The 27,949-nt window shown below is 39.4% G+C and overlaps 2 protein-coding genes across 3 annotated transcripts; one reads left to right on the top strand and one right to left on the bottom strand.

The window, feature by feature from the left end:
* Window positions 1–253: 253 nt before the first annotated feature.
* Window positions 254–18,900, top strand: crppa (CDP-L-ribitol pyrophosphorylase A). 2 transcript variants are annotated; one of them, XM_077576485.1, is made up of 10 exons: window positions 254–713; window positions 1,243–1,516; window positions 1,677–1,826; window positions 3,776–3,880; window positions 3,941–3,986; window positions 4,237–4,334; window positions 5,244–5,321; window positions 5,465–5,557; window positions 6,238–6,342; window positions 14,778–18,614. In XM_077576485.1, the coding sequence occupies exons 1-10, from the start codon at window positions 466–468 to the stop codon at window positions 14,820–14,822; spliced, it is 1,242 nt and encodes a 413-aa protein (XP_077432611.1). In that variant the 5' UTR covers window positions 254–465; the 3' UTR covers window positions 14,823–18,614. The 2 variants fall into 2 exon arrangements, with proteins under 2 accessions (XP_077432611.1, XP_077432610.1); XM_077576484.1 differs by lacking the exon at window positions 14,778–18,614 and adding an exon at window positions 18,646–18,900 and having other exon boundaries at window positions 263–713.
* Window positions 18,901–19,765: 865 nt separating this feature from the next.
* ankmy2a (ankyrin repeat and MYND domain containing 2a) lies at window positions 19,766–27,679 on the bottom strand. Its single transcript, XM_077576486.1, has 10 exons — window positions 26,898–27,679; window positions 25,800–25,864; window positions 24,639–24,777; window positions 24,464–24,562; window positions 23,388–23,548; window positions 21,812–22,026; window positions 21,593–21,728; window positions 21,374–21,502; window positions 20,350–20,455; window positions 19,766–20,156 (listed from the first exon to the last, which is right to left on the bottom strand). Exons 1-10 carry the CDS (start codon window positions 26,962–26,964, stop codon window positions 20,068–20,070), a joined length of 1,206 nt encoding a protein of 401 aa, XP_077432612.1. The 5' UTR covers window positions 26,965–27,679; the 3' UTR covers window positions 19,766–20,067.
* Between the last annotated feature and the right edge of the window lie 270 nt (window positions 27,680–27,949).

Here is a 27,949-nt window from a genome sequence, read left to right as displayed (position 1 = left end):
AATGTTTCGAAGTAATGTAGAAACCAAAGATAATTTGACAAACGTGAAAGACAGCCGCCCTATCACCTCGCGAGATGTGCGTAATTCAGACGCGACCGGACTCTCGCGAGAACATCCCTCAATCCGCTCAGATTGTGTAAAGTTTGCAGAATTCACTCAAATTTAAGAGGAAAATATATATTTTTATGGTTACCAACTCAACTTCAATGTTGACATAACCATAGCTCTTGCTTTATGTTACTTAATTACCAGTTGGTTGTTAAATATAGGACAGAGAGAAGATGCATTATAAAGAATTGTACTTGTAATATTTAACATGAGCGCCTTTTATTTTGAATGCAAATGGCGGAAGTAAAATGGAAGGTTAAACACGGGCTCCAAAATCATGCAAGTTAGCATACATACCTCTTTTAACACTTGACATTTGTCGGGAATGGAGTGTTGTTGTGACATTCCACCCAGGAGATGATGGACGTTCCCCGCGTGGACATGTTGCGCGAGGAACCGGGCAGGCCCGCACATCCTGAGACTTTCCTTTCCAGCCAACGCGGGAAGAACGGCTTCGCGCCGGTCAAAGTTGGCGTGGATTTCTCTGTGTGTGTGGTTCTTCCTGCCGGCGGCAGCGGGGAGAGGACCGGACTGCAGACACCCAAACAGTTCTGCCTGCTAATGGACCGACCGCTCATAAGCTACACTATTCATGCTTTTGAGAGGTATGGACGCACTGACTTTAAATTGGGGGAAACCTCGTTCGTATGTCGGCGTTTTCAACGGTGTAAGTCAAGTCAGTCTTGGGTCGCAGTAGGACTGAAGAAGTGCTGAACAGCTTGCTTCCAGACACTTTTGAAAAATAAACTCAAGTTCCAAATTTTCTTTGCTTGTGTTTTATGTGTCCTCACTAGTCTAAACATGGTATTCTGATTAATATTGTGTTAGTGGAATAAGAATTACGACGATTAATACAGCCGTTTTCAACTATCAGGAGGCTGCAGCACCGCCTCCTGCTGTCGACCGAAATTGTCACCAAAGTGCCCTAGGGCTCGCATTAATCAGAATACAGTATCATGTTTAGAATAGTGGGGACACATAGAACTTTTTTTTTTTACTTTTTAGACCTGAGTTCCCTTTTGAATAGCTCTAGCACTACCTCCCACCTCTCATCGAATTTAAAGTTGTGAGTGTCCATCAATAACGTATAGTTTTAAAATGCACCAGTCACTGAGCTATGGCGTGTTCTCGCAGGGTATCATGGATCCGCAGCATTGTGGTTGTCGTGGCTGAAGAAAACATGGACCTGATGACAAGCATCATCCGGCGCTTCAAGCACACCAAGGTCCGGGTGGTGGTGGGCGGCTCCACGCGTCACAGGTCCATTTGTAATGGAGTCATGGCTGTGGGTGAGGAAGATGAGGAAGAGGAGCTAGACAACAAGGTGGTCATCATCCATGACGCCGTGCGGCCATTTGTGGAGGAGGACTTTCTGTATCAGATAACCATGGCTGCCCGGGAACATGGAGTTAGTATGATAATAGTTCAGTATGAGAAATCATTCATCACCATAATGGTGGCCACACAAAATAACTAAACACACAGATCATCTTAATATCTAAACAGCTGGCAACAAAAGTGAGTACACCACTCAGTGAAAATGTCCACTTCCTGTTCCCTTCTCCCAGGTGTCAGGGGCCATCCGACCGCTCGTCTCCACGGTGATCGCCACCACGTCGGAGAGCTTCCTGGACCACACCCTGGAGCGAGCTAAGTACAGAGCCAGCGAGATGCCTCAGGCCTTCATGTACAACATTATCCATAGAGCTTATCAGAGGGTAAGTAGACAAGGAGCTGGTGAAGATAAGCGGTTCAGAGAATGGATGGCTGGATAGAATTTCTAACAGAGAGGACCCTACAAAGTGCTTCACAGGGTTAAAATACTGAATCAATGGTTTAGTAAATTGTCAATAATAAAATAAAAATAACATAATAGAAATAATAATATATTTTTTTCAAAATTAATCTCATTGATTTATTGTATAGTTTTTTTTTTAAATTGTGTTATTTTTATTTATTGTCGTAACACATCCATCCATTTTCTGAACCACTTATTCCTTGAATATTGCTAAATTAATTTTGAATACAGTACAATTAAACACCAAGAATGCCTTATTTTATTATTAAACTTTTTTTGCACATGCATTTAAACATCTACAAATAACCTACCCCACGGGTGTGTTAAAATGTATGTAAAATAGTTTTTTAAAATAATAAATAAATTATATATATTTTATATCATTGTATACACTTATGTAATATATATTTTTTTAATATAAATTAATTCACATTTAATTGTACTCATGAACAATTTAATTACTAAATCACCTATTAAAATAAATAAATGCATTATTGATAAATGGATGTGTAAAATTAGACTATTTTTCATTTTGCTGGACCCATATTAAAGGAAAGAATGGCTAAATTAATGCAACAAGTACAGCAAATTTTTACAGGACTGACTTGTAAAATAATATGTCCGAAAGGAAAGGAAAAATAATAATAATAATAAAAAAAAAAGATTGGGGCCCGCGGGCCATATTTTTGCCCACCCTGAAACAGGCTTGTCTCCTTGGCGGAGGTAAAAAAAAGTACACATTTAGAAACATGGGAAAGTATCCCGGCTGGCCGAAAGAAGTGAAAGATGTGGTGCCGCCAATGATGATGTTTTCATTGTGTTCCTCTGATGGCGACGGTGGGATGAAAGGCGCCAGATTAGCGAGACACTTTGGTGAATTATCAGCAGACACACAGTGCCGGAGAGTTTTCACAAGACAACAGGATGATGCATGAGCAGACGTTTCTCTGCTTGTAAACTGCTCCTTTGATGTGCTTTATTCATAGTTTCTTTTAATGTGACACTGTTTTGAGTGCTATGTAATTTAATGTGCATTAAGCATTTGGCCGGGCTTTTCTTTTGTCTGGGTCACTTTAGGCTTGTTTTTAATGACGGCGTATTAGGGCCACATATAAATATATATTTTTTAGAGGGTGGGGGCAAATTTGCCACTTTATAAATCCGCAATTTGGGAGTTTTTTTTTTTCTTGGAAATTTGCCACTTTATTAAGTCGCAAATTTGCGACTTGAACCACAGATGGCTGCTAGCTTCATGGTAACAAACAATGCAAAACCCTTTAAGCAATGGATATTTGAACAGAAAAAACTGGGAACACATGGAGACACTGTGACTAGACAGTCAATATAATGACACTCGCAGGCATACATTCTTTATCCTCAGTGAAAAACAAGTAACAGTATAGCAACTTATTCAGTCACTTAGTTGTGAAACTCTTCATTTGTGTCTGTATGTATTATACTCCCCTTTGGTGACCAAAGTGCGCACACTGGCGGGAGCTCAATGTGCGGCCGGAACACATTAACGGCATTTCCATTCATTTCAATGTTGAAAGATGATTTGAGTTACAAGCACGATCATGGAATGAATTAAACTCGTACGTCAAGGTGCCACTGTATTTTCCGTAGCACCTGAAACAGAATTAAACAATGTATATTTGAACACCAAAGTGTTCAACCATTCTTCTAGCTTATTGCTAACATAGCGTTTGAAATGCCACTGACAGGCTAATAGACATTAGCATAAACTGCTACTTTAACACACAAATAATACTCACAGGAATATGATGAGCCATGATAAACATCTGATCATGTTTTTACCTGTATTTCAAGAGAGATGTGGTTGTGATGTCATCACCTTCCCTCCCTCAGTGCACCGAGGCTGACTTTGATTTTGGTACCGAGTGTCTCCATCTGGTGCAGCGGTACTGCGCCGCCAACGCCAAGCTCATCGAGGGCCCGCCCAACTTGTGGAAGGTGACTTGCTCACGTAGATTTCCCATGTGACCGAGTTTGTCTCAAATTGATGTATTTCAGGTCACCTACAAACGAGATTTGGCTACTGTAGAGTCTGTTGTCAAAGGTGAGCTACTGTACTTAGCCTCTCAATTTAGTATAATGACACCATTTTTTTTTCTCAAAAATGTGCAACTTTTTAATGACTATGGCATTTAGGAGTGAGTACACATGGTAGTAGAGAATCCGTATTCTCATTATGAGGTAGTCCCTGGAAAGATTTCTCCACTGTAATTGGGTCCCCGGATCCCAAACGTTTGAAAAGCATCGGTTTCTGGTACTTATGTTGCCCATCTTGCGGCGTCCTTTCCTTCCAGACACGCTATCTCGGTCGGTCTGCGTGATCACAGACGGACGTTCGCATGCTAGAATGTTGGCAGACTCCCTCCGCACGGCTTTCTGTAGCCGAGAAATGGTACGTAAATCGGAGCAATTGACGTGTACGTTGTCTATTTTTCTATGGACGGGAGTTCGTCAATGAATGCATGTTAATATGAGCATCATCTGGCTGGGTGGTCCGCTGATGAACCAACTGGCCTGTCTGTGGTCAAACAAGTAATGAAGTGTGACTATGCATGAAGGAGAGCAGATGGCCGTCACATTTGCGGAACCGCAGCACTTTTGTTTGATTAATTGTGGTGCGGGGGCGGCCTTCGTTCCTTTTGTTGCCTGCTAGCTCATGTTACGACCTAGCAGACAGAAGTGGGGGCACCGCAGTCCCATGACTTGACTTGAGACACTTGTTGGGCTAAAAATTTCTGAAAGAGAAGAAAGATGATTATTCAAATAAATTCCACACTTGGGACTTGTTTGATATGGAGGACCAAAACTGACAAAATAAATAAATTAATGAATTAATCAAGTCAAAATAAAAATTCAAAAATTAAATACAAAAAAATATATATATATAAATGAATATATATATATATGGGATTCTGTGCCCAACCTGCTTTATACCTCATCCATTACTAACTTTTCATATCCTTAATTTTAGTCCAAAATTAATCTAATTAGACTCTCCCGACATGTGTTTTCCATTCAAATGTAACACTTCCAACCACTTGATGTTATTCTACAAGTGAGAATGAATGTATGGCCCTGCCAGATGCTGAGTACTTTTGTCTGTGTTTATTTGCTGCCGGGTGTGAAGTCGGAGGACCAGATTTGACTGACGCATCCTCCTCCTCACGCGTTCCCTCCGCGGAATGACCTCAACTAAATTTTGATGTAATCTCCGTAGACAGCGTGTTTGTAAACAATGGCCGCATCCAGCGAAGAATGAACGACAGAAATCCAAACTGTGGGGAATGTCTCTATCTTCCAGGAGGCGAACATCATCCCAGATGTGACGGGAGAGAACGGCAGGTATCCGCTCAAGACATGGAACTTCATCCAATTTTCTGTAGGTTTACATTTTTTTTCACCGGAGGGGAAACATTAGTTTCTTCAGACACATTTTACTATCTGGCCGCAGAACAGAGGAAAAAAAATCACATCTGCTCTCGAAGATGTTATCTTGATTTTGGATTTTCTCGGGTGTTCCAGATGAACGCCTCCGACTTGGCTAAAGTGGAGAGCACGTTAGCAGCGGTGGAGGCGAATGGTCAAACCCGTCTCCACCCGGTGGTTATCATTGTGGTGAGTAGTTCTGCATGTATTTGCGCCACGGGACACGCATTTTTATATACTTGGGAAGAAAACTAGACAGTGAGGCTGCAAAGATGGCTGACAAGATGACAAATACAGTAAGTCAGGGTTGTGGTGTAAGGCGGAAAGACGGAATCCAAACATTTTGAAGAAAAAGACGTTAAAGCTACCAAGCTTGATCCGTTTGACCAGCATGAAGTCAGCTCGGGTTGTTGCGGCTTCAAGAAGAATTCAAAACGGCCTCTGAATTTCACGCTTTTAAGCCAAGCAGCCCAAAATGTTGATCTTACTTTCTGTGTCGTAGCAGTCAGCCTGTTACTTATCATGGCTTTGGTCACATGGTTGCAATCAAGAGGGGTGGCGCTTTCCAGGAGGGGGGGGGGGAAGCAAGCTGGTGGCTGAAATTCTGATGTTTTGTTTTAAGACAATTGGATTGAAGCGAAAGAGTTGCAGCTGCCTCAAGTCATGGAGTTTGGAAATAAGTCACATATGCACAAGATATAAAGTCATGTTTAAGTCATTCGGGTTTCAAGTCAGGTCTGTCATACGTTTTAACCAAGTTAGTCCGAAGCGAAATACGTGCACTTCAATTTGATTCAAATCAAGTCATGTGACTCAAGCCATCTCCGTTGTGTACTATAAGGAAACTAGTATTTCTTTTATTTTCATAGGTCCATTTAAGCACTCGGGAACAATGGCCGCCTTTTGCAGACTTGGCCCGGGCAACCAGTTTGCGGAATATTTTCACGTACGGCGTCCATTTGCAACAGACAACGGTAAGCTTTTTTTGTCTTTCATGTCTGCCTTTTCCCAGGCAGCGCATTTGGTTCTGAGAAATGCATCTTTTTAAGAGCGGCCAAACTAAACTTTTTGCTCTTTTGTAACATGATTTGTTGCCAGTTGCTGTTTTTTATCAACCGGTGTAAAGGCCTCTGAAGAAATTTATGTTTTGTTGGAATTTTTTTTTTTTTTTTTACATACCCTGGAATTAAATTCAATTCAGCCCCCAAAGCCAGTTTGAATTAGCAACATGAAATATCTCTTATCACGAGTTGAAAAAACCCCCACAGGAATTCTGATGTTTTGGTTCGAAGCATCCATTTAAGGTCCTACATGTCAATTCCCAGATGCAATAACTCGTTAAAATTCAACCTCCCTCTCGTACACGGTGTACTGAATGCCAAAGCAAGTTCGGGAAGACATCGGATCACTTTGCAGTTTTAATGGAAAAAATATCTGCCTCAAATAAAAAACAAATATCAAAATTGATAGAAATATTGTCTACGTATATAGAATTTTTTAACCTAATTCCGGTTACTTAATTCTGTCTGTTAGCGAGAGCCACTACATCGTGATAACTTACATTGATGTTTCTGCATTTGGCAATTTATTATTATATTATATTATTAGTATGGGATTTTTTTTAATGGGCTTTAGGTGAACTGATGAATACACACACACACGCTCGCACGCACGCACGCACACACACACACACGCACATACACATACAAAAAAAAAAGTATATATATATATATATATATATATATGTGTGTATATGTATATATATATATATATATGTATTTAAAAAAAAAAGAAAAAGAAAAAAAACATTTATTAAAAAAATTTTTTTTAATTGATTTGTTGGGTTTTTTTAAAAAAAAATAAAAAAAAGGAGAGCAATGATGATGTCAAATCGAATGAACAATACTGAGCTCTCCTGTAAAAAAAAAAGAAAGAAAAAAAAAAGGATCACTTTGCAGTTTAAAGCACTTTGACCTCCTCGCAATGTTGTGAGTATCAACGGAAAGCATGCGGTTCACCTCAAATCTCTGAACTCATCGCTTGGTAATTATAGTGGGATTATCCGTCGGGGCGAGTGAGAAATCACAAGCGTCACATCAAGTCAAAATCGGGACTTTTTCTGGCGCGGGATCGATGTTCAAGAGTGCCTTTGACAGTCAGACAAATGAGGCTAATATGTCTTCATTAATCAAATCTGCTGCGTGTCTAGGAATGACATTCTGTTCTAAAAAAAAAAAAAAAAAAACACGATGAAGGACAAGATGAAGTTATCTTCTCCGTGCTCACATCTGCGTTTGATTATACAATCACACGTTACGGTTCATTTCTCAATTACGGAGACAACTAAAGGAAATCAGTCCATGGAGATGCATATAAGCAAAACAGATTGGGATCAATCTCAATACTTGATGATGTCAAATAGATCATTTTTTTCCCAGAAGTACTGGCTGTGTCCTACAATGGGGCAAAAATCTCACTCGTTCTCAGAAAGCAGGGAAGAAAACTGGTCAAGAAGACTGTGAAGAGGCTTACGGCAAAAAAAAAACGGTCTCTATTTCCAGAAGGTGTTTCAAATGTCCTTTTAGGTCTTTTATGAACCACTCAAGTACCCATTTAGGGCCTCTGCCAGGGTGCTTTGGCCAGCGTCGTGCTGGTTTGCAGGTCAATTTGCAGAAAACTTGTGCCTGTATCCAAAAATTAAGACATCATTTGGCCTTGGGGGAGGTCTTACATTCACTCTGGCTCCATATTAATAACAGGGTTGACGTCGGTTTAGCTTAGTAAAAAAAAAAAACACACACACATTTTGACAGTGAACACAGGCTATTTTTAGCTATCTGCACTGCCATGTTGAATAAAGTGGAATTTGTTGGATTTAAAGCATTGATCACATCATTTAAGATCAATTGAGAGGAGTTTGAAAAAGGCAAATTGTGATCACAATTGGCTGCCATCAGAGAAAGTCAAGGTGCTTAAAGTGGAAGGAAAAATCCCCTGTAATCTGGTTTACACTTGACAAAAAGGGAGTTATGAGTTTGAACGTTAATGAGGTTTCATGCTTAGAGTGCATTATTAGTGTGTTGCTACCAAATGTGTTTATTTGCTAACTCAATTTGTCTAGGTTTTTTTTTTTCATGGAGAGCTATCAATTTTGCAAAGATGCTGGCTTATTAATAAAAAAAAAACAATGTTTATAGTCATGCTTGAATATGAAACCTTTCCTCAAATCCCAGTTTATTCCCATGTAAAATTTCCAAATTGAGATATTTCAAACATTTCCGCATTTTAACTTCTCATTGAAATTTTTTACTAGAAAATTCCTAATACTTAAAGTGGAAATAGACCTTGAACATTCCTTGACAATAATATGTTATATGTGACTTCACAAGTCTAAACATGACATTCTGATTAATAATTTAATTCTAATTTTTATCCATCTCAGGGGGCGGCCATTTTGCCACTTGCTGTTGACTGAAGATGACACCGCGGTTGCTCAGGCAACAACCAATCACAGCTCACCTGTTTTCTGAAGCTGCGCTGTGATTGGTTGTTACCTGAGACCTGAGCCACATTGATGTCATCTTCAGTCAACAGCAAGTGGCAAAATGGCCGCCCCCTGAGATGGATAAAAAAATGGCTGGATTTTGCCTCATAACTCATATTCCCATGTAAAGTTTCCAAATTGAGATATTTCAAACATTTCCGCATTTTAACTTCTTATAGAATTTTTTTACTAGAAATTTTCCAATAATTAAAGTGGAAATCAACCTTGAACATTTCTTGACAATAATATGTTATATGTGACCTCACAAGTCTAATCATGACATTGAATAATTTAATTCTAATTTTTATCCATCTCAGGGGGCGGCCATTTTGCCACTCGCTGTCGACTGAAGATGGCATCACAGTTGCTCAGGCAACGACCAATCACAGCCTCCTTACTGAAGCTGCGCTGTGATTGGTTGTTACCTGAGACCTGAGCCACATTGATGTCATCTTCAGTCGACAGCAAGTGGCAAAATGGCCGCCCCCTGAGATGGATTAAAAATGGCTGGATTTTGCCTCATAACTCATATTCCCATGTAAAGTTTCCAAATTGAGATATTTCAAAAATTTCCACATTTTAACTTCTTATAAAAAATTTTTACTAGAAATTTTCCAATAATTAAAGTGGAAATCAACCTTGAACATTTCTTGACAATAATATGTTATATGTGACCTCACAAGTCTAAACATGACATTCTGATGAATAATTTAATTCAAATTTTTATCCATCTCAGGGGGCGGCCATTTTGCCACTCGCTGTCGACTGAAGATGACATCACAGTTGCTCAGGGCTCAGGCAACGACCAATCACAGCTCACCTGTTTTCTGAAGCTGCGCTGTGATTGGTTGTTACTTGAGACCTGAGCCACATTGATGTCATCTTCAGTCGACAGCAAGTGGCAAAATGGCCGCTCCCTGAGATGGATTAAAAATGGCTGGATTTTGCTTCATAACTCATATTCCACTAACACAATATCAACCAGAATGCCATATTTAGACTAGTGGTGCTGGATAGAAAATATTATTGTCAAAAATAATTTGGGGTTGACTTATATAATATAATGAAAGCACTTTTCTGCGTGTATTGCGCCCTCTGAGGCACCCCACTAATCATCAGGTTGGCGCTAAGGTGTGAAAACCTTAAACTGCATACTCTGTTACCCGATCCCTCCCCAAAAAGTGACATGGGCGCTATGCAGCATGTCCGCGCGGATAGGAAGTGTCACATGATCCCTCTGAAAAGACACTTGTCAGTCCAAATCACGTCAGGCTGATGTATGGCCGTTGTAATCAGCGCAGTGAGAGCCCTGATGTTTACCCAGGCCCGTATTTCCTCCCCGGTTTGGGAATCCTAAACCTTGTGAGGAGATTAGCCGGCACGGGGAAAGAAAAGAGCAGCGGAGAATGGAGACGAGGTCGGGTGGAAAAAAAAAAAAAGACTCCGCGGGGTCTTTTCTCCCCGGATCTGTTCACATCATCGTCTGAAAGGCAGACAGGTGAAACACGACCCCATCCAAAGAATCTCTTACGACGACGGCCTCCGAGTTGCACCCGGGTCTGAGTCGAGGGAGATTAGAGACAACTGGTATCTCTCGTTTTGAGATGTTTCTGACCACCCAGCTGCCCCTCACTTGTTGTGTCGGGGGGGGGTTCCCAGAGATTATGCACAGGCCTCATCAAAGATTGTTTTCTCAGAGTTCACCTTCTTTTTTTATTTGCATTTACGTCAGCCGAGAGGGGAGAAATAACGTTTACACGTGTTTATTCAGACCGAGAAAATGCAACCAGATGCCCCAAATGCCAACTTGATTGGATTTGCAGCTACAGCAACATCAAAAATGCTAACTCAACATAACGCTCCAGTGGAAATCCTGATGAACAATCGCCAACCATCATGAATTTGCAGGCATTTCCATCAAGGAAAATTAGACACAACTTCTTATGACCAATACGTTTAAAGAGCTTTCAATACTTTCTGCCATTTCCCTACCACATTACAATGCACAATTCTTTACAGGAAGTGATCTTAAAAGGCCCAAAGTGCCATTTTGGAGCTTGCATTCTGAATTGTGTCACTTCATCCATCACACTCCCTTCCTGGCCTGCATGCTTCTTGTAAAGCCTCAACTAAACATCCAGCGTTCTGCTCCTTGTTAAGAGGTATGCCCGTCTTGTTCTTAACTTCCCCTGCAAAGTATCCGTTAAGTTCAACCCTCCTCGCCGTCTAGCCTCGGCGGCGTCTTTCAAAAGATGCCGTGCGTTAGACGTGATGAACGAACTGCTACGTTTGTCTTGAGTATTTTGGAAACAAGCGATGAAAGAGCTTTAAGTGAAAGGCCAGGATGCTGACGATTGTTCTCACCGTGAGGTCCTAAAAGCCAAAGGTTTGCTTTCTTTATGGTTGAAAAGAGTATTAGTTTTCCGAGATTACGATCCCTTACAGATGAAGTGAGGCGGAGTGGGAAGGAGTCTTCTTGTTAAGACTGTGTTCCTTAGCACGGTTTTCCAAATAAGGGCCAAAGCATGCTTATATGTCACACCTGTTGACTGTAAAACTGACTATTTTTTTTTTTTTTTTTTTCCAGGAGAGCTCAGTATTGTTCATTCGATTTGACATCATCATTGCTCTCCTTTTTTTAAAAAAACAAAACAAAAAATCTATTAAAAAAATTTAATAATTTTTTTTTTTTTAAATATATATACACACTATAAAACTGACTATTAATGAAAAGGGAATTAAATACTCTATACTTAAACTAGGGATAGACCGATTATCGGTGCTGATATTTTACATTTTGACTAATATAGGGCATTGACCTTTTTTTTTTTTTTTTTTTTTTTACAAATCTGAAAGCCGATAAAGCTCTGGTATATTATTAACTTTTTGGTTTTTCATCAGGGTTCGCAAAAGGTTGTCAAAAACAAGTTGTCTTGTCACAAAGAAATTTTTAATGTTTTCAGACAATTTTTCACTGTTTGCAAAAACCTTTTACGAACTTTACAAAAGATGGAAATTCGCTTCACTTTTTGCTTTTGTTAAAATTAAAACAGTGAAAAGTTTCAGTTATGTTACAATTTTGGAAAACGTTACTATAGAAAAGTATTTTATTTTTTGTTCATATTTTAAAAGAAAGCCGCCTATTTTCCGTATGTTTGAAAAGTTGTTTTAACAAACGTGCTTTTTTTTTTTTATGCTAATAATTTTTGTTTTACTGCAAAAGAACTTCGACTCCAAATATCGGTTATCGGCCCTCTTGCTTACTAATAATCGGTTTCGACATCGGCCCTAAAAAATATATATATATATATCGGTCTATCACTAATTTCAACATCAAAATGTTCAATCAAGCCATATAATTTAGTCAAATCAAAGTTTGCTACCTTAATGCTAATGCAAAAAAAGCCACAGGCAGGGGAAAATGGAAATTAGCATAAATATTGCAGTATGCTGTGAGGCGGTCAAATTGGCAGATATCCAATTTATTAGACAATGTTCCTTTTTTTTTTTTACGAAAATTGGAATTACAGTAATTCACTTGATCCATGTAGTGTAAAAATCCATCTTTGGTAATAGAAGCAGACTTAACTTCTTTCCTTGACATCAGAGCGTGAACAAGCCCTGACAACATTTTATTTGCCAGTGGAACTTTCCAAGGCTCGTAAATGATGCATTAAACACCAATCCAATGCCTCCATCCATCACAGGAGAAGATGGTCACAGGAGCGGATCGTTCCAAGCTCGTTCCAAACGGGGCACTCTGCTTCGACTGTCACCAGTCAGGATAGCAAGAGGTTGGGAACCTTTTCGCACACATGGCTTTGACTATTTCAATGAACAGCTTCAAGAGGCTGATAGGGATCAAATACAGTATATAAAGGAGTTGTCAGAGCCAGTGGAAAGTGCTTTTCTCAGACGTAAATCAAACTTGGCATTAATGTGACGGCAACTGAAGGTTTTGAATTCCTGATCTTCGCAATTCATCTCATCAAGGAATTGGTTGAGTTGTGTCTTGACGTGCGTGAACTCTAAACCCCACTTTTCTATCTAAAGCCTTAAACTATCCGTGGATATGTGGGTACGAGCCGTCGGGACGCACTGTGTTATGCGGGAAAAGATGGTTTATAGGGGAAGTCGACCCTCCCAATTTTTTTTGACAATAATATGTTTTTTTTTTTTTCAGGAGAGCTCAGTATTGTTCATTCGATTTGACATCATCATTGCTCTCCTTTTTTTTTTTTTAAAAACAAATGAATTAAAAAAATTTAAATGTTTTTTTTTTTAAATATATATACATATATATATACATATACACACATATATATATATATTTTTTTTTTTTGTATGTGTATGTGCGTGTGTGTGTGTGTGTGTGCGTGCGAGCGTGTGTGTATTCATCAGTTCACCTAAAGCCCATTAAAAAAAATCCCATACTAATAATATAATATAATAATAAATTGCCAAATGCAGAAACATCAATGTAAGTTATCACGATGTAGTGGCTCGCGCTAACAGACAGAATTAAGTAACCGGAATTAGGTTAAAAAATTCTATATACGTAGACCATGTTTCTATAAATTTTGATATTTGGTTTTTATTTGAGGCAGATATTTTTTCCATTAAAATGTGATTTATGAGGAGGTTAAACCATTGGTCGATATTCAGAGTTTGTTTATTTTTCCAGTTAACAAGAATTGTTTTTTTTGCGATAGTAAGGGCTACAAGTGTAGATTGAAATTGTTTATGTGGTAAGTCAGTTGTTGTTAGGTCACCTAGCAAACACAAGTTTGGAGATAAAGGTATCCTACAGTCTAAAATAGCGGAAAGTTTTTCTAAGACTTTAGTCCAGAAATACATAACCGGAGTACATAACCATAAAGCATGAACATAAGTGTCTGTAGTGTTTTGTAAGCATTGGAGACAAATGTCGGAGTCTGAGAGTCCCATTTTCTTCATCATATATTGAGTAATGTATGTTCTGTGAATAATTTTATATTGGATAAGTTGTAAATTTGTGTGTTTTGTCATTTTAAATGCGTTTTCACAAACTTGAATCCAAAAGTCAGGTTCCGGTGCTATAGACAAGTCTGTCTCCCATTTCGAGATGGGTAAAGACATTTTATCAGTATATGAAAGTAACTTATATATTTTTGAAAGTTTTTTTGTTGTTGTCGGAGAAAGCTTGTTAATAACTTTAGCTAAAACAGGCAATAATATGTTCTATGCAGCCCCACTAGTCTAAATATGGTATTCGGGTTAATATTGCGCCAGTGGAATATGAGTTAAGCAGCAAAAGGGGGCGGCCATTTTGCCACTAGCTGTCGACTGAAGATGACATCACAGTTGCTCAGGTAGCAACCAATCACAGCGCAGCTTCAGAAGAGAGGCGAGCGCTGATTGGTTGTTGCCTGAGCAACACTGATGTCATCTTTCGTCGACGGCAAGTGGCAAAATGGCCGCCCCCTGAGATGGATAAAAATGTCTGGATTTTGCTTCATAACTCATATTCCAAAAATGTAATATTAATCAGAATGTCATGTTTAGACTAGTGAGGCCACATATGACATATTGTCAAGAAAGGTTGACTTCCACTTTAATACAGTAGTTAGTATACGGTACATATAGTGGTGCCAAGTTTTAATTTGAATTCCGAGCGCAAACTTGAGACAAAAGACTAAGCAATAGCAAATAGCGAACAATTCATTCAAAACGAGGGTTCAAGCCGTGCAATGCCACTCCTAATTCAAGTTGACGGCCTGACTGTCAAACTTTAAGATGATATAAAAAGAGGCCAAAGATGTATTTAAAGAGGCCATAAAGGCTTTGTAAATATATTTCTCGGGGCTCTCTCTCTCTCTCTCTCAGTTTGGGCATCCTGCCAGTGGACTTGCTGAGCCGTTATTTAATTAGGACTCTTGGCTCGTCATGAAGGGGTGAAAAGCAAAGTGGGATCTTGGGAGAGTGTCACCGACCCACTTCCTAATTACCCAAAGAGACCTTTTGGACTTGAAAGCGTCCCATTTGCGTCGGTGGCATTTGAGGATGGGGCAACCCGCTCGCTGTGTGGTCGCCCCCAGCCGCCGCCTCTCTCCCCTCGCACCCGTTTTTTTGCCTTTCAAAGACCTGTCGCCTTGTGGCTCGCCAGAGTCCTCGTGATTGAAGTCTCCATTGGTTGAAAAAAGTTGCAGCGGCGGCATCAATAACAATAACAAAGCCCTTTGCTTGTGTTTACGCACATGGGAATGATCGGGAATGGCTTTTGCTTCCAGCTCGTGCCCAATCTTCCATCGAGAGATTATTTAAACAATTCTGTCACTTCATTTGGCAAACTCCGCCCAGTTTCTTGCATTTGTGGCACATCTGTCTCAGAGTTGGAAGGTTCTGCAATCGGCATACTTTACTCAGGTTTTTGAACAGGTATCCCGGCTTCCTACCACATTCCGATAATATCATCGTAAAGCCCAGCACACATTACGTGATGTGGAAACTTAAGACTGGACTGTTACAAAAAATGAAAGCTGCTAAGGAGAGCCTGTATAGGCTTTTAAAGCTTCACATACAATATATTGCACCTTAGCGCTTTTATTAAACCTTAAAAAAAAAAAGAGAGAGATACGGTATAATTACATAACATCTTTTCTGATTTATGCTATGCTGATTTCTGTTTGCCTCTCAATGTTGAAAAAAAAAAAAAAGTCCCACATGAAAAGTGCCAAGAAAAGATTGGATTAGTCCGTAATGGACGTGGCAGAGGCTGAGCGGAAAATGTCCCGGTGCTAACACGCATCGGCTAACATCTGCGGTCGCACTCCTCCTGATTCTTGCCAATCAATGATGACACTTCTGGCTTGGGAGTAGGTGGAAAGTGCAGCAGCCGCTCGTCTCGTAAAAAACTAAACCCAAATCTTGTAAAGTCAAAGTTAACCTGATATATTTTTGCAACCATCCGAAGATGAGCGGCTGGCTTTTAACAGGTGAGGCGGTTAAGATATGCGTTTAGCCTTTAGCGCTTTCATCAGGAGGATTTAGGAAAAACTGTTTGGCCTGTGATGAAGACGCACTAATCCCACCAAGGATCACCCCCCCCCCCCCTTTTTCTATTTCCACGTCAGGAGCGGTACCCCCAGCTCTCCGCCATCCGCTTCAAGTCCCCTTTGATGCCTCAACTCTCTGTTGTTGTTTAGTAATTCGACCCCGGGATCACATTTTGTCGACGGACTGCTTAGTATTTGTGTGCCACCGTGCAAACGACGACTTGATTCAATAACGTTCCGCTTTGAAGCTCGATTCAAAGAGTGCGTGCGATGGAGAGTGGACGGGAATTGAATGCGAATCGCAGACTTTCTCTGATCCTCCTTGGTGATCTCGACTTCCCCTTTCTTGTCTTTCGTCGTATGCAAATGAGCTCAGGGGGTCCCTAACCGCAGGACACGGGGACGTGTACCTGGCTAACGCTGAGAAACGGAACAATAAATATTTGACTTAGTATTATCTCGTGGTTCGTCTGTGCCGCGGTACACATCAAAGCCACTCGTCTTGGTCTCGCAGTACGGTTGGAAAAAATTATAGGAAAATTGACTAAAAACAAAAATGTTTGGAGAGCTGCTCCAGGAATTGGAAAAAGCCAAATGATGAGACGGAAGAAGCAACAGTTTCCAAGAAAATGAAAGCTGCCTTTGTGAGACAATTTCAACAGTCTGACGTAACTATTTGATGATCGCTTATGCTTTTATTTGATTTTTAGGATAGACTTGGTACGAGGTAAGTTTCACCAGTCGTTTTTACTAAAAAGATGGTTTGCCCCTCGTCGTTCCTTGCCCGAGATCTCGCTGGAATAAGAGTAGCGGAGATTTGAATAGCCAAAGATAGCGATCAACAACCATCTTATTTTCATACTTTCGAACCCGTGAAAATGTATCGAGACTATGTTGTGACAGGTGAGTCAAAAGTCTTCGGGGAAGACGGATTGGAAGAAAAGATGCCCAAAATGGGTTATTAGCGGTTGCTGATCTACACGATTTAAAGTAGTAAAATCAATTGTAGAGTAGACTGGACATTGGCTTCAAGTCATCTGTTCATTAGTCCATTCATGAAATCATCCAGCCACCCGGCAGTCATTCATTCATGTCAGTTGACTCATCATTCAACTTCAGTCCATTCATCCACTCATTCGCAAGTCCATTCATCAGTACATTACCCAGTCATCCATCATGTCATTCATCCATCCATCATCCATCCATTTATTCATCCCTTCTGAAATACTACATACTTAAATGTCTTTAATTCTTGGAAACCAAGATTCTTTGTGTTTGCAACTAACAATTTGACACTTTTTGGGGTGTTTGCCTTCTTTGAAAAAAAAAAAAACATTAAGTAACGTGACCGCCTTCCCTGGTTGTGATTAGAACCTGCTTTGTGTCATTATCCACGGTCAGGCCCGATTATACGCTTTTCGCTAACCCACCTCGTCACGTGCACCGTACGCAGCCGCATCTGTCCGGACCTTCAAAACACAGTTTGGTTAAACTTTCGTCCGACTTGGTTTCTTGAGACTTTTTCCCCGTGGGTCTAATTACCAAATTCCATATTGTTGAACTACTACTGAGTTCTTTATTAACTCTTTGACTGCCAAAAACGTTAAATAACGTTTAGTAAAATCCTATGGAGGAGTGCCAAAGACGTTAAAAGACGTTTGTTTCAAAACAGAGGTGAAACTAACCATTTTCTATTGTTGATTACTGAAAAACGGAATAAGGTAGAAACAAACTTTTTTTTTTCTGATGAAAGATGAGAGTCCAATCTTTCAGTTGGCAGTATGTGTGTTTCCATAGTCCAAACACAACATTTTCTGTGGACCTTGAAAGATCAGTCAAAATGCTTAAATCGGCTGGCACCCACGGCATCCCTTTTCTGAAAACGTCTGGCAGTCAAAGAGTTAATAGTGAGTTATTACCATCTTCGCAGCCGTGTCCACAATTTTTAGCAATTTATCTTTGCCCATTGGTCTTGTATGCAAATTCAAATTTGGGTAGCAATCAGACAAAATGTCTCGGACCAGAAAATGAAAATCTGCATTAAGAGTCTGGTGAACTTTGTAAGATGAAAGCAGGTTTGCTTCCGAAGAAGAAGTAAATCAAAGTACGGGGTATGCATCCTGCGAGGGATGAAGAAGTTGTGGGGGTTGAGAAGCATGAAAAGTTCAATAAAAGGCTCATGGGAAAAAACAAACCTCAAAAGACTTTGGTGGCCTGACGCGTGTTTAGATGTGACACTCAAAGCGTCTTCATTTGGTTGCATTATTCTTGCTAAATTGTTCTCATGTGTAAGAGAAATAAAAGAACACGCAAGGCACGCACAAACTAAAAGCCTTATTATCATTAACAGCAACAGTGAACAAACCATTTATCAAACCAACCATCAGTCCAATCATCCACTCATCACCCTTAATTGCCCCGCGGGCATAAATCAAGTTCTCTTAATCGGAATCACCAATTGGTGCATTCATCCATTATGCCCAGTTCACACTGACTGCTGCCGTACAGATGCGGAGTTCGTATGATAGATCTTTTCAAATGTTAAAAGCCGATGTAACATTATGCATTCAGTGATTCTCTCATCGCTACATACCTCGAGTGGTACAAAATCGCTACATAAATCCATCCGGTGATTTAATTTACCCATTCATCAAAACTGATTTTTTTTTTTTTTTTTTTGTCTCCCCCCCTCCCCACAGGATACCGAGCGTCAGGAGAGGTCTTTGTCAAAAGCGGCCGAGCTGGCGTCAGCTTTGATTCGGGACCGGAATAGGGCTTTGGCGGGACAACTTCTACAGGCATGGTGACGCCCTAAAAATAAATTTAGGTTGGCTCAACATTCAAATGTACTGGGAAGCACAAGCTGTCACTCATCTCCTAAGCCCGCCTCCACATCTTGATAGGAGTGTTGTTTTCACAGTGACTGACTAATAAATTGACTTGGACATGTGGAATTGCCGGAATGTCCTTTTAATGCCCTCCAGACTGATGCTGTTCTTTCATGTTTTTTTGGGCGCTTGTAATTAAAAAAAAAAAAAGAAAAGAAAGAAAAAAATCATCATGTGAAGGTGTGTGTGTCTTGGGTATTGTTTTGACTTTCTCCCAACCAAAAACATCTAATCTGAATCAACATTTGTGTGTGGGACTAATACTACCACAGTGCACACGCACACACGGGCGGACAGGTCACCATCTTCAGATACGCTTGCTCAGTTGCACCGAATGCTTAGAGTAATAAAATTAAAAATGCTTTCATTTTATTTAATTTAGAAGGGGAAAAAAATATTAAAAATGCTTCATAGCAATGTCCAGTTATATTTTTATCTATTCTCTCTTTAATTTTGTGAAATAGTTTAAACAAAAGTAAAACGTTACACAAACACTTTATACAAAATATTAATTTTATTATATTATATAGATATAGCATTTAAAATAAGTTTAATGTTTTTTTTTAATTCTTAGGTATTGGTAATATAATAATAGTGTTTTTGCCCATTTTTAAAATTCAATAAAACAAGCATTAAATATATTCTTATTTTGAATAGGAAATAGTCTATACTAAGCAAACATTTTTAAGTATTTTACATATTTTTTAAGTAAAAACCTAAACAGTCTTGGTAATTACAACTTGATTCAGTGTAATAGAATTGAGTCTTCTCTACGTAACAGCACTTACCCAATTTGTAGTCAAATGCTGCCCTCTAGCAGGACTAAAATGGTCATTGCAGCCACAGTTGACACACCTAGGAAGAACTTTCACTTGTTTCATGGGAGACAGCACATTGAAAAAATTAAATAAAAAAAACTTTTTCCTTTAGGTGTCATTAAATGGAAAGTTTATTTATTAAACACATGTATGGAAATGAAACCCGCCAACACCAATAAACGCACATAAAAAGTACGTTACTGTGGTTATAAATATTATATAATGTACATATTTTGGCTTATCGTGTTTCTCCCGAGTTTGTCCCTTTTTGTCTCTGCTCCACTCGAAGAGTTTCACACGAGACAAAAATGAATACCGCGGCCTCAAAAGTCCGCTGGAGCCTCAAGTGGTTTGGCATTCGTGTCCAGTAATCGGATGTGTTGTGTTTTGTTGCGTTACACACGTTAGGGCGTCCTCAATGTTGTGTGGAGGCCGTCTGGCTGTCGGGGTCCACGTTAAGCTGCTTTATGGACTCGGTTGTCTCTTTGACTGCTTCACTCTCCTCTGGAACAGAACACAAAAGTGTATTCTCATTCTTAAAAGGACAACGACTCATTTCATGTACAAATCCTGTATAGTCGAGAGACTCCTGCCTTTTGAACTGTAGTGACAGATGTTAAGCATTGAATTGAAAGATGTGCACAGATGGAGTTTTTGAAAAGCTGCTTCGTCTACTGTAGTGACTGAATTGACCAACCAGTGACTTGTTTGCTTTGGGCTTGGTGCTGCTCTTGAAGCTTCTTGCAGACTTTCTTGTGTGTGAACCAGTGCAACTTCTGACACGCTTGGCCACAGTAGATCACCTGGTGACAAAATGTACATGATAAATATAGACAAAATAAATATAGCACTATATTGTTATCTCAGCCAATGAACTTATATCATCTTTCGTTATGGACAGATGTCTGTCTACAGTTTTTGATGCATATTTGATTTATTTTTATTTTTTTATGATAGGCATGTTTTTTTTTCTCAAACTTTTATTATTTTTGTTTATTTCGGTAATCATTTATTTATTTTTACTATTCTCAAAGAAATTAAATTGGGATTTTCCCTTTTCGCCCATTATTTAAAATGTCTCCTTCATTTCATCTAAACAGTCTTTTCGTAAAATGCAAAAATAATATAATGGTAATAATAATTACTAATAATTTTCAAAATCACAATAACAACAGTGTATTATTATTGTTTGAAGGGAAATTAAATTCAGATTGTTAATTTTTTTTCATTACTTTAAATGTCAACGTTTTTACATTATTTTATACAAAATCAAATCTAAACATTATTTTGGGAAATCATAAAAATAAAATAACACTATTAATAATTTCAAAAAGAATAACATATTATCCACAGGAAATAATTTTTAGACTGCCCATTATTTAATTATTTTGTCTACATTTAAATGTATGTAATCAAAATCTAATCTTAAACTGTCTTATTTGAAAAGTACACAATTAAAATAGGAATTTTGTAAAATATAAAAACAAAATAATGCCAATAATTATCACTTAGAATTTGTAATTAATGACAATAACAATTGCGTTAATTTTATCACAGAGAAAAATAATACCGATTGTCCTTACGAATTGAATCCAGATCTGATCCTGATTGCACATTTGCAGCAATGTAAACGCAACATTACTTATGTATCCATCATTTCTCATCATACAGGGTTGTAACTTGTCAATATGTATCACATTTGTTTTTAAGTAAGCACTCACCATTTTACAAATGGAACACCTTTTCTGAGCTCCTTTGTCTCCACACGTAGTGCAGAACTCTGCGTCCATGAAGCCGACCTGACCCGTGATGGCCTGCGTAAGCACCGACAGCGCTGTGGGGTCGTTGCCCTGTTGGGGGGGGGGGAGGATGTTCTGAATGTATATATTGTCACAGTTTCTTGTTTGGTGTCATGTTAGAGATCCAAGGGATGTACTCACAATGGTGACGGGGGCGATGCTGCGCACCAGCTGCTGCAGCAGCGTGGCGTCGCAGTACGGGAACTTGCGCACACACTCGCGGATGAACTTCTCCTGATACACTGGGAAGCCGTCGCTGTCTCTGCCCTTGAGCAGGCTGCAGGGAGGGAAACGATACCAAGCACCAGCATTTTAGGAATTTATGTCGTGTCATCCACATTGCCAGGGGGGGTCACTGACCTCTTGATGAGTCCGTCCAGCTGGTCGTCGCGCTCGTTGAGGAAGGAGGCGCACTTGGCCAGCACGCAGCTGATGTAGTGCATCTTCATGGCCAGCACCTCGTTCATGTCGCGCTGCTTTATGCACTTTTCGCAGATAAGCTCCATTACGCGACGACACTTGTCCAGGGCCGAGGGCGAGGCCAGCAGCGGGTTCTCTTTCACCAGCAGCACCATCTGACACCACAAATGACGGGAAGAAATATTTGCGTTTCTGCTGGGATTCTCTTCACAACTCACTGGCGTAACATCATGCTGAGAGGCCCCGGTGCAATAAAAATGTTGGGCCTCCCCACAATCACCCCCCCCCTCCCCTTACTTTATTTTTTTTATTTTAAACGTTCATCGTGAAGCCACCTCCTGTCTGTCCCATGTGTTTGTGCATGTATGATTTTAGTCTAGTCTAGTTTTAGTCCGGTGAAAAATGTGTGTTGACAAAAAAAAAATTGTTTTGTTTTCCTTGACGATATTAACTCTTTGACTGCCAGACGTTTTCCGAAAAGGAATGCCGTGGGTGCCAACCGATTTAAGCATTTTTGACTGATCTTTCAAGGTCCACAGAAAAGTATGTGTTTGGACTATGGAAACACACATACTACCAAATGAAAGATTGGACTCTCATCTTTTTGTTTGTTTCTACCTTATTCCGTTTTTCAGTAATCAACAATAGAAAATGGTTAGTTTCACCTCTGTTTAAAAAAAACGTCTTTTAACGTCTTTGGCACTCCATAGGATTTTACTAAACGTTATTTAACGTTTTTGGCAGTCAAAGAGTTAACACTACTTTATGGCACCCCAAAAAAAAATAAAAAATAAAGTAAATTGCCATAGATTTGAATCACACTAACTGCCTGCACTTTATAAAAAGAAGTTAGCAACTCACTAATTAAAAGCTCATCTTGAGCGCCACGCTCAGCAAAGTATTATCCAAATCCGCCAAATTCATCCCGAGGCAGCGGGAAGCCGCCTGTCCGGGAGAAGCAGGATCCGGATAGAGGGTTAATGTCGCTTTTACGAACGAGCCAACTGCCGACAAGCCACTGCTCGACTCCGGTGCAAAGAGCGGGGCGCTAGATTTTGCCTGGCCTGGACCGAAACCACGTCTATTTGAGGATATTAGCTTTAACGGTTTCATGTTTTTTATTTGTAATTTATTTTTATTTATTTATTTATTGCCTGACGCATTTCTTTTTTAGTTTGCAAAGCTACCACTTTTTTTTTTTTTTCAAGATGCCGAAGTCAGGTGATTAAATGATCATTTCCACCTCCCACAGCGTGACTGACCCGCCGAGATCTTATTTACAAAATATAACACTGGCCGTTTTTTCCCCGTTTTTGCTCTTTTTCTTTCCTTCTTTCTCTCTTTTCCTTCTGTCATGGCCCCCTGCGACGCACCGGCTGCACCGTCGATACTTACACGCCACTGTCACAAATATAATGTTTTCAGACCCTTTTTATTACACTCTAATTTTCCATAGTCACGTTCCATATTCATTATAGTGGCTCAAAAGTTAACTATGCTGTATTTCTCTTGTTACCTTAACAGGATTGAGGTTGGTACTCATTATGATCTTGTGTAAGGGTCCGGCCAGCTTAGGGGGCAGCTTGGGTTCCTTCTCCAGACCCTGAGCTTTAGTATAGTAGTCAAGTCGGGCGCGAGAGAAGAAGTTGTTGATCACCGTCACGCAGTCGTGTTGCCCTGGAAAACAAGATGACTACATTTAATTATGATGCTTCTATAAACAGAAAAAAAGTACAAGTACAAGGTGTACTTTTTCATAGTCAATCACTCTTCAAATGCTATTGAAATAGTGCTTGTTGCTAGGCAGAATTTACAAGTCTCATGCAAAATTGCTCCAAGGGCTCATGAAGACATTTAAAGCCGTTACAAAAATGGTAGCGACAGAGACATACCCAAGACAAAATGGATTACAAACTCCTATCTCTGACACAGCCATTCCGGTAACTGTCAGCTGTTGTAAATTTTGATATTTTTTTAATGCATGAACATTTTACAACTGAACAAAAATGTAAAATAAAATAAAAAATGATCGAAATGATATCAAACAATAACACTAAAATATTGCCTCAAACTGAATTTGAATTTTGTTGCACCCCTAACATTATGTATATTACTTATTATTTATTGATAGTGTTGAGATACTTCTAAAGAAATGATATCATTGTTTCATGAAAAATTGAAGTGATATAGCCACACTTAAAAGATTTGTTTGCATTACAGTTGTAATCTGATTTATGATTTACTGACTTATATTTATGCCACTCTTGTTTGGGAGAATTTCACGAGGTCGTCTAGTGAATGCTTAAAAGAAAAAAAGTTAAGTAGATACACTGTTTTCATTATTTATTTATTTTTTATTATTATTAATTCATGATTTATTTTCCTTTATTTTTTGCATAACACTAACCTATAAGACCAAAGCACTTATGTATAATAAAACTGATAATGGTTATTATAATACAGATTTTTGTAGTTTTCAGATTTTTTTTTTTTTCCAAATGTATTGCTTGTGTTTGTTAAAAAATAATACATGGAAAGTGACCAAGTTACGTCTCAAGTTAGCACACTTGTATGTGTGGTATCCACACATACCAACAAAAGCGGCCATCTGCGCTGCGGTCCTCCCCACAGAGTTGACCACGTCCGTCTCGGCCCCGGCGTCCAACATCATCCACGTGATGTCCGTCTTCCCTGCGAGCGCAAACAAAAATGGCTGCGGGTGACGCGGCACCTTCGCTTTGCGGTTTCGTTCGGGCCGTCAACCTACCCGAGAGTCCGGCGAACATGAGCGCGGTGTACCCGTGCTCGTGGTGGTTGCAGTTGACGTCGGCGCCGTGCCTCAGCAGCAGCTTGCACATGTCGGCTTTGCCCTTGTAGGCGGCGTGCATCAGCGGCGTCATGCCGTACTGTACCGGGAGAGACATGCAATCAAGATGGCAGCTTTGACCAAACATTAGAAGTGTGGGTATAATACCGGTTAATAAAAACACAAGTTTTAAATCTTTGGTGGGTTTTTTTTGTTTTTGTTTGTTTTTTGCTAGCTATGTTTTACGTGTTTTAATATTTGACAAGTAAAATTTCCCTGTTCTTTTTGTCATGAGCCACCCTGAGTTTTATATTGTTTTGAATCTGTCGGTTGGTTATTCTGTGTGTCCGAACAATACTAAAAAAAGCATATAAAAAATTTAGAAAAATATTTCAGTAAGAGGTTAAGTCAACAAGAGAGTAAAACACGCTTCTGACAGCTGACTTTGACGCAGGCGTGAAGACTGAAGGGAAAACAAAGGTGAGAGAGAAGGTGAAGGGTTTCTTCTACTCATCCTTGGGGGACGCCAGTGCCTCCTTGTCACAATGTGTATCACTCAAATAAAAAACAAAAACATGACCTGCTTGTTCTTTCCCCACAAAACCAGCCACTGATAAAAAAAATTACATTGGAGGCTTGATTATCCAACACTGTCATATACAGGTGCTCGTCAAAAAAATTGAATATCCTCAAAAGGTTGAATAATTTCCGTAATTCCATTAAAAAAAAATCAAACTTTCATAGATTCAGAGCCCACAACTTAAGTGATTTCAAGCATTTATTTGTTTATTTTTACATTATTTGGGCTTCCAGCTCATAAAACCCGTGAAAACAGTATGTCAAAAAAATTTAATAATGTGAAGAAATCACCACGCATACTCCCTAGTCTTTTGAATGGGAAAAAAGATGGATGGATGGACGGTATTTTCAATACGATATGTCAATCTTCTTTTTGAATGGAATTACGTAAATTATTCAACTTTTTGAGGATATTAAAAAAATTTGACGAGCACCTGTACTCCGCTCAGATTTGAGTAAACTATGATTTTGCCTGATGATAGAAAACTCAAAAGATGTCTCATTAAAGCTGGAAAAAAATCAAATGAAATGTTTTCTTCAAACCTCATCCAAGCAGTTGACTTTGACATCTTTGCAGCCCAGCAGTCTGGACGCCTCTTGGACATTTCCTGCAGTAAACAAATTTAAAACACATACGTTTGGCTAATTTTCTCTTTGATTTGTACTCTTTCACCTTTATTGTCATTTTATATTTGTTGTGCTGACACGTTTTGGGCGTTTTTGATAGAGATTATTGGTGGTTGGTGTGTGCGCCTTCACTGGCAGCCTGTTACAACAACTCAATTATTTTCTCCCTTACTGGGCCATTAGCACTATAGCAGCCTTTTGGCCATGGTAATTTCTTTATCGGCAAATAATGCATTCTTAAAAAATATGGAGGGAGAAGAGCCAGTGCTAGTGAATTCAAGTGAGGGGGAAGGACTATATGATAAAGCAGAATTGAACCAATCCCCCTGAATGTGTTACTTGCCAACAGCTAAACGGTTTCTTTGTCTTTAGAAAACTGAAATTGTCTCCTCAATCTCGTCAGCTCTTTTTCTGTCAGGCATATTGCAACAATGTAGTTAAAACTCCCAATGTAAAAATCAACAAAAATAGTTCGACGTCACGAGCAAGTACAGATGCGTCCTTTCTTCCTCTCCAGCGAAAATACCTCAGTGTGTGGCGTATGGTTGTACCAATAGCCACCCAAGTAAATTTCAAGAAAATATAATAAAAAAAAATATATATATATGGGGTTAAATGAGGTTAAAGGAGACGCAAGTAGCAGGGCTGAGAACACCCCGCAAACTTTAAACAATATGCGATAGGCCTATAATGTGTATAGTACATGACATGTTATGTAAATGTGATCTAGTAGAGTTCATATATTAGTACATTTATATCAAGATTATGTTCATTAAAAGTGAATATATAAATGTTTGAGTGCGGTTGTAGCTAGTTAGCTAAAGAAGCCAAAAAATACTGTCCATACATATCGAAAAAGCTCTCAGAGTAAGGCATTGTGGTTCTACACCACTATAACCATAACTGTAAACGCGACAACGTCAATATATATATATATATATATAAATTACGGTTTCGTAGCGTATATACAAGCTAACAAGTGCTAGCCACATTGCATTGTAGGAGATTACTTACCTGTCGTGATAACGTCAAACAACTCTTTTTCGCTGGGGGACAAGTCCCCTTTCTTGGCCGCACACATGTTGGAGACGTCGGGCAAGAGCGCTCAAAAGCCTCGAGAAAAAAAAGCAAGTAACGACGGCCTCCTGGTTGTTTTGAAAAAGTGACTACTCCTGAGGAGATGCTCGAGCATGAGCATGAGCATGAGCATCGAGCAGCAAGACTAGCTCAGCTGTTCCTGTCAGAGGGGCTGTACCATCGTGGAGTCACAGCAGGGGGTAGATTTAGTCGAGACGTAATATAGCCATTATGAAAAAAAATTGGGATGGAACAAAACCTATGTACTAATTATAAACAAAACAGCTAGTAGACTTGATTAGTAATATTACACCATGCGGCTGAAATTGTCAGTTTGAACGGATTCAAAACTAATGCATCTCCCCTGCTATTTCGATTAAATACTCACGCCCACCCGTGGCGTTCTAGAAAGTTCATTCATTCAGGGTTTGTCAGAGAACAGGAGGTGAGACGTCCAACGAAAGAAGAATTCTGTAATTTTGAACAAACCGAAATGATAATTAAGTGATATCTCACTGAGCGGCGAAGTCTTATAGGGTGTGCGCTTTTGCGCACTATTATTGGTCTGTTTTTCTTTTCCCCAGCCTTCGTTCACGATTGCAAAACGATGCAAAGACGTTCGGGAGACACTTACAAAAGTTTTTGTATTCGCAAACAGTTTTTCTTGTAGCAAAGAAATTTTGAAAATGTTCGAAAACAGATTGCTTTCTTGTTCTGTGGTCTCTAGTGGCAGTTGACAAGCCAGATTAATTGTGCAATACCGCCACCAATTGATATTATCCCAACACTGCAAGGAAACCAATGTGAATTGATGGTGGCTGGATGTTGTCAATTATACTGGCGTCACCCAATTTGCTGGGATCTGAAATGTGCTTGCATTTAAAATTATTGCTTATCTCCAAACTTTTCAAATCCACCATGAATGGATCACAATGAATCCATATTTTAATCAAGTGCAACCACCTACCAAATGAAATGGCAACATACGC

The sequence above is a fragment of the Vanacampus margaritifer genome, chromosome 9 (genome assembly GCF_051991255.1).
Source record: "Vanacampus margaritifer isolate UIUO_Vmar chromosome 9, RoL_Vmar_1.0, whole genome shotgun sequence".
In the NCBI taxonomy this organism is placed as follows: Eukaryota; Metazoa; Chordata; class Actinopteri; order Syngnathiformes; family Syngnathidae; genus Vanacampus; species Vanacampus margaritifer.
This window is presented reverse-complemented; position numbering and strand designations above follow the sequence as displayed.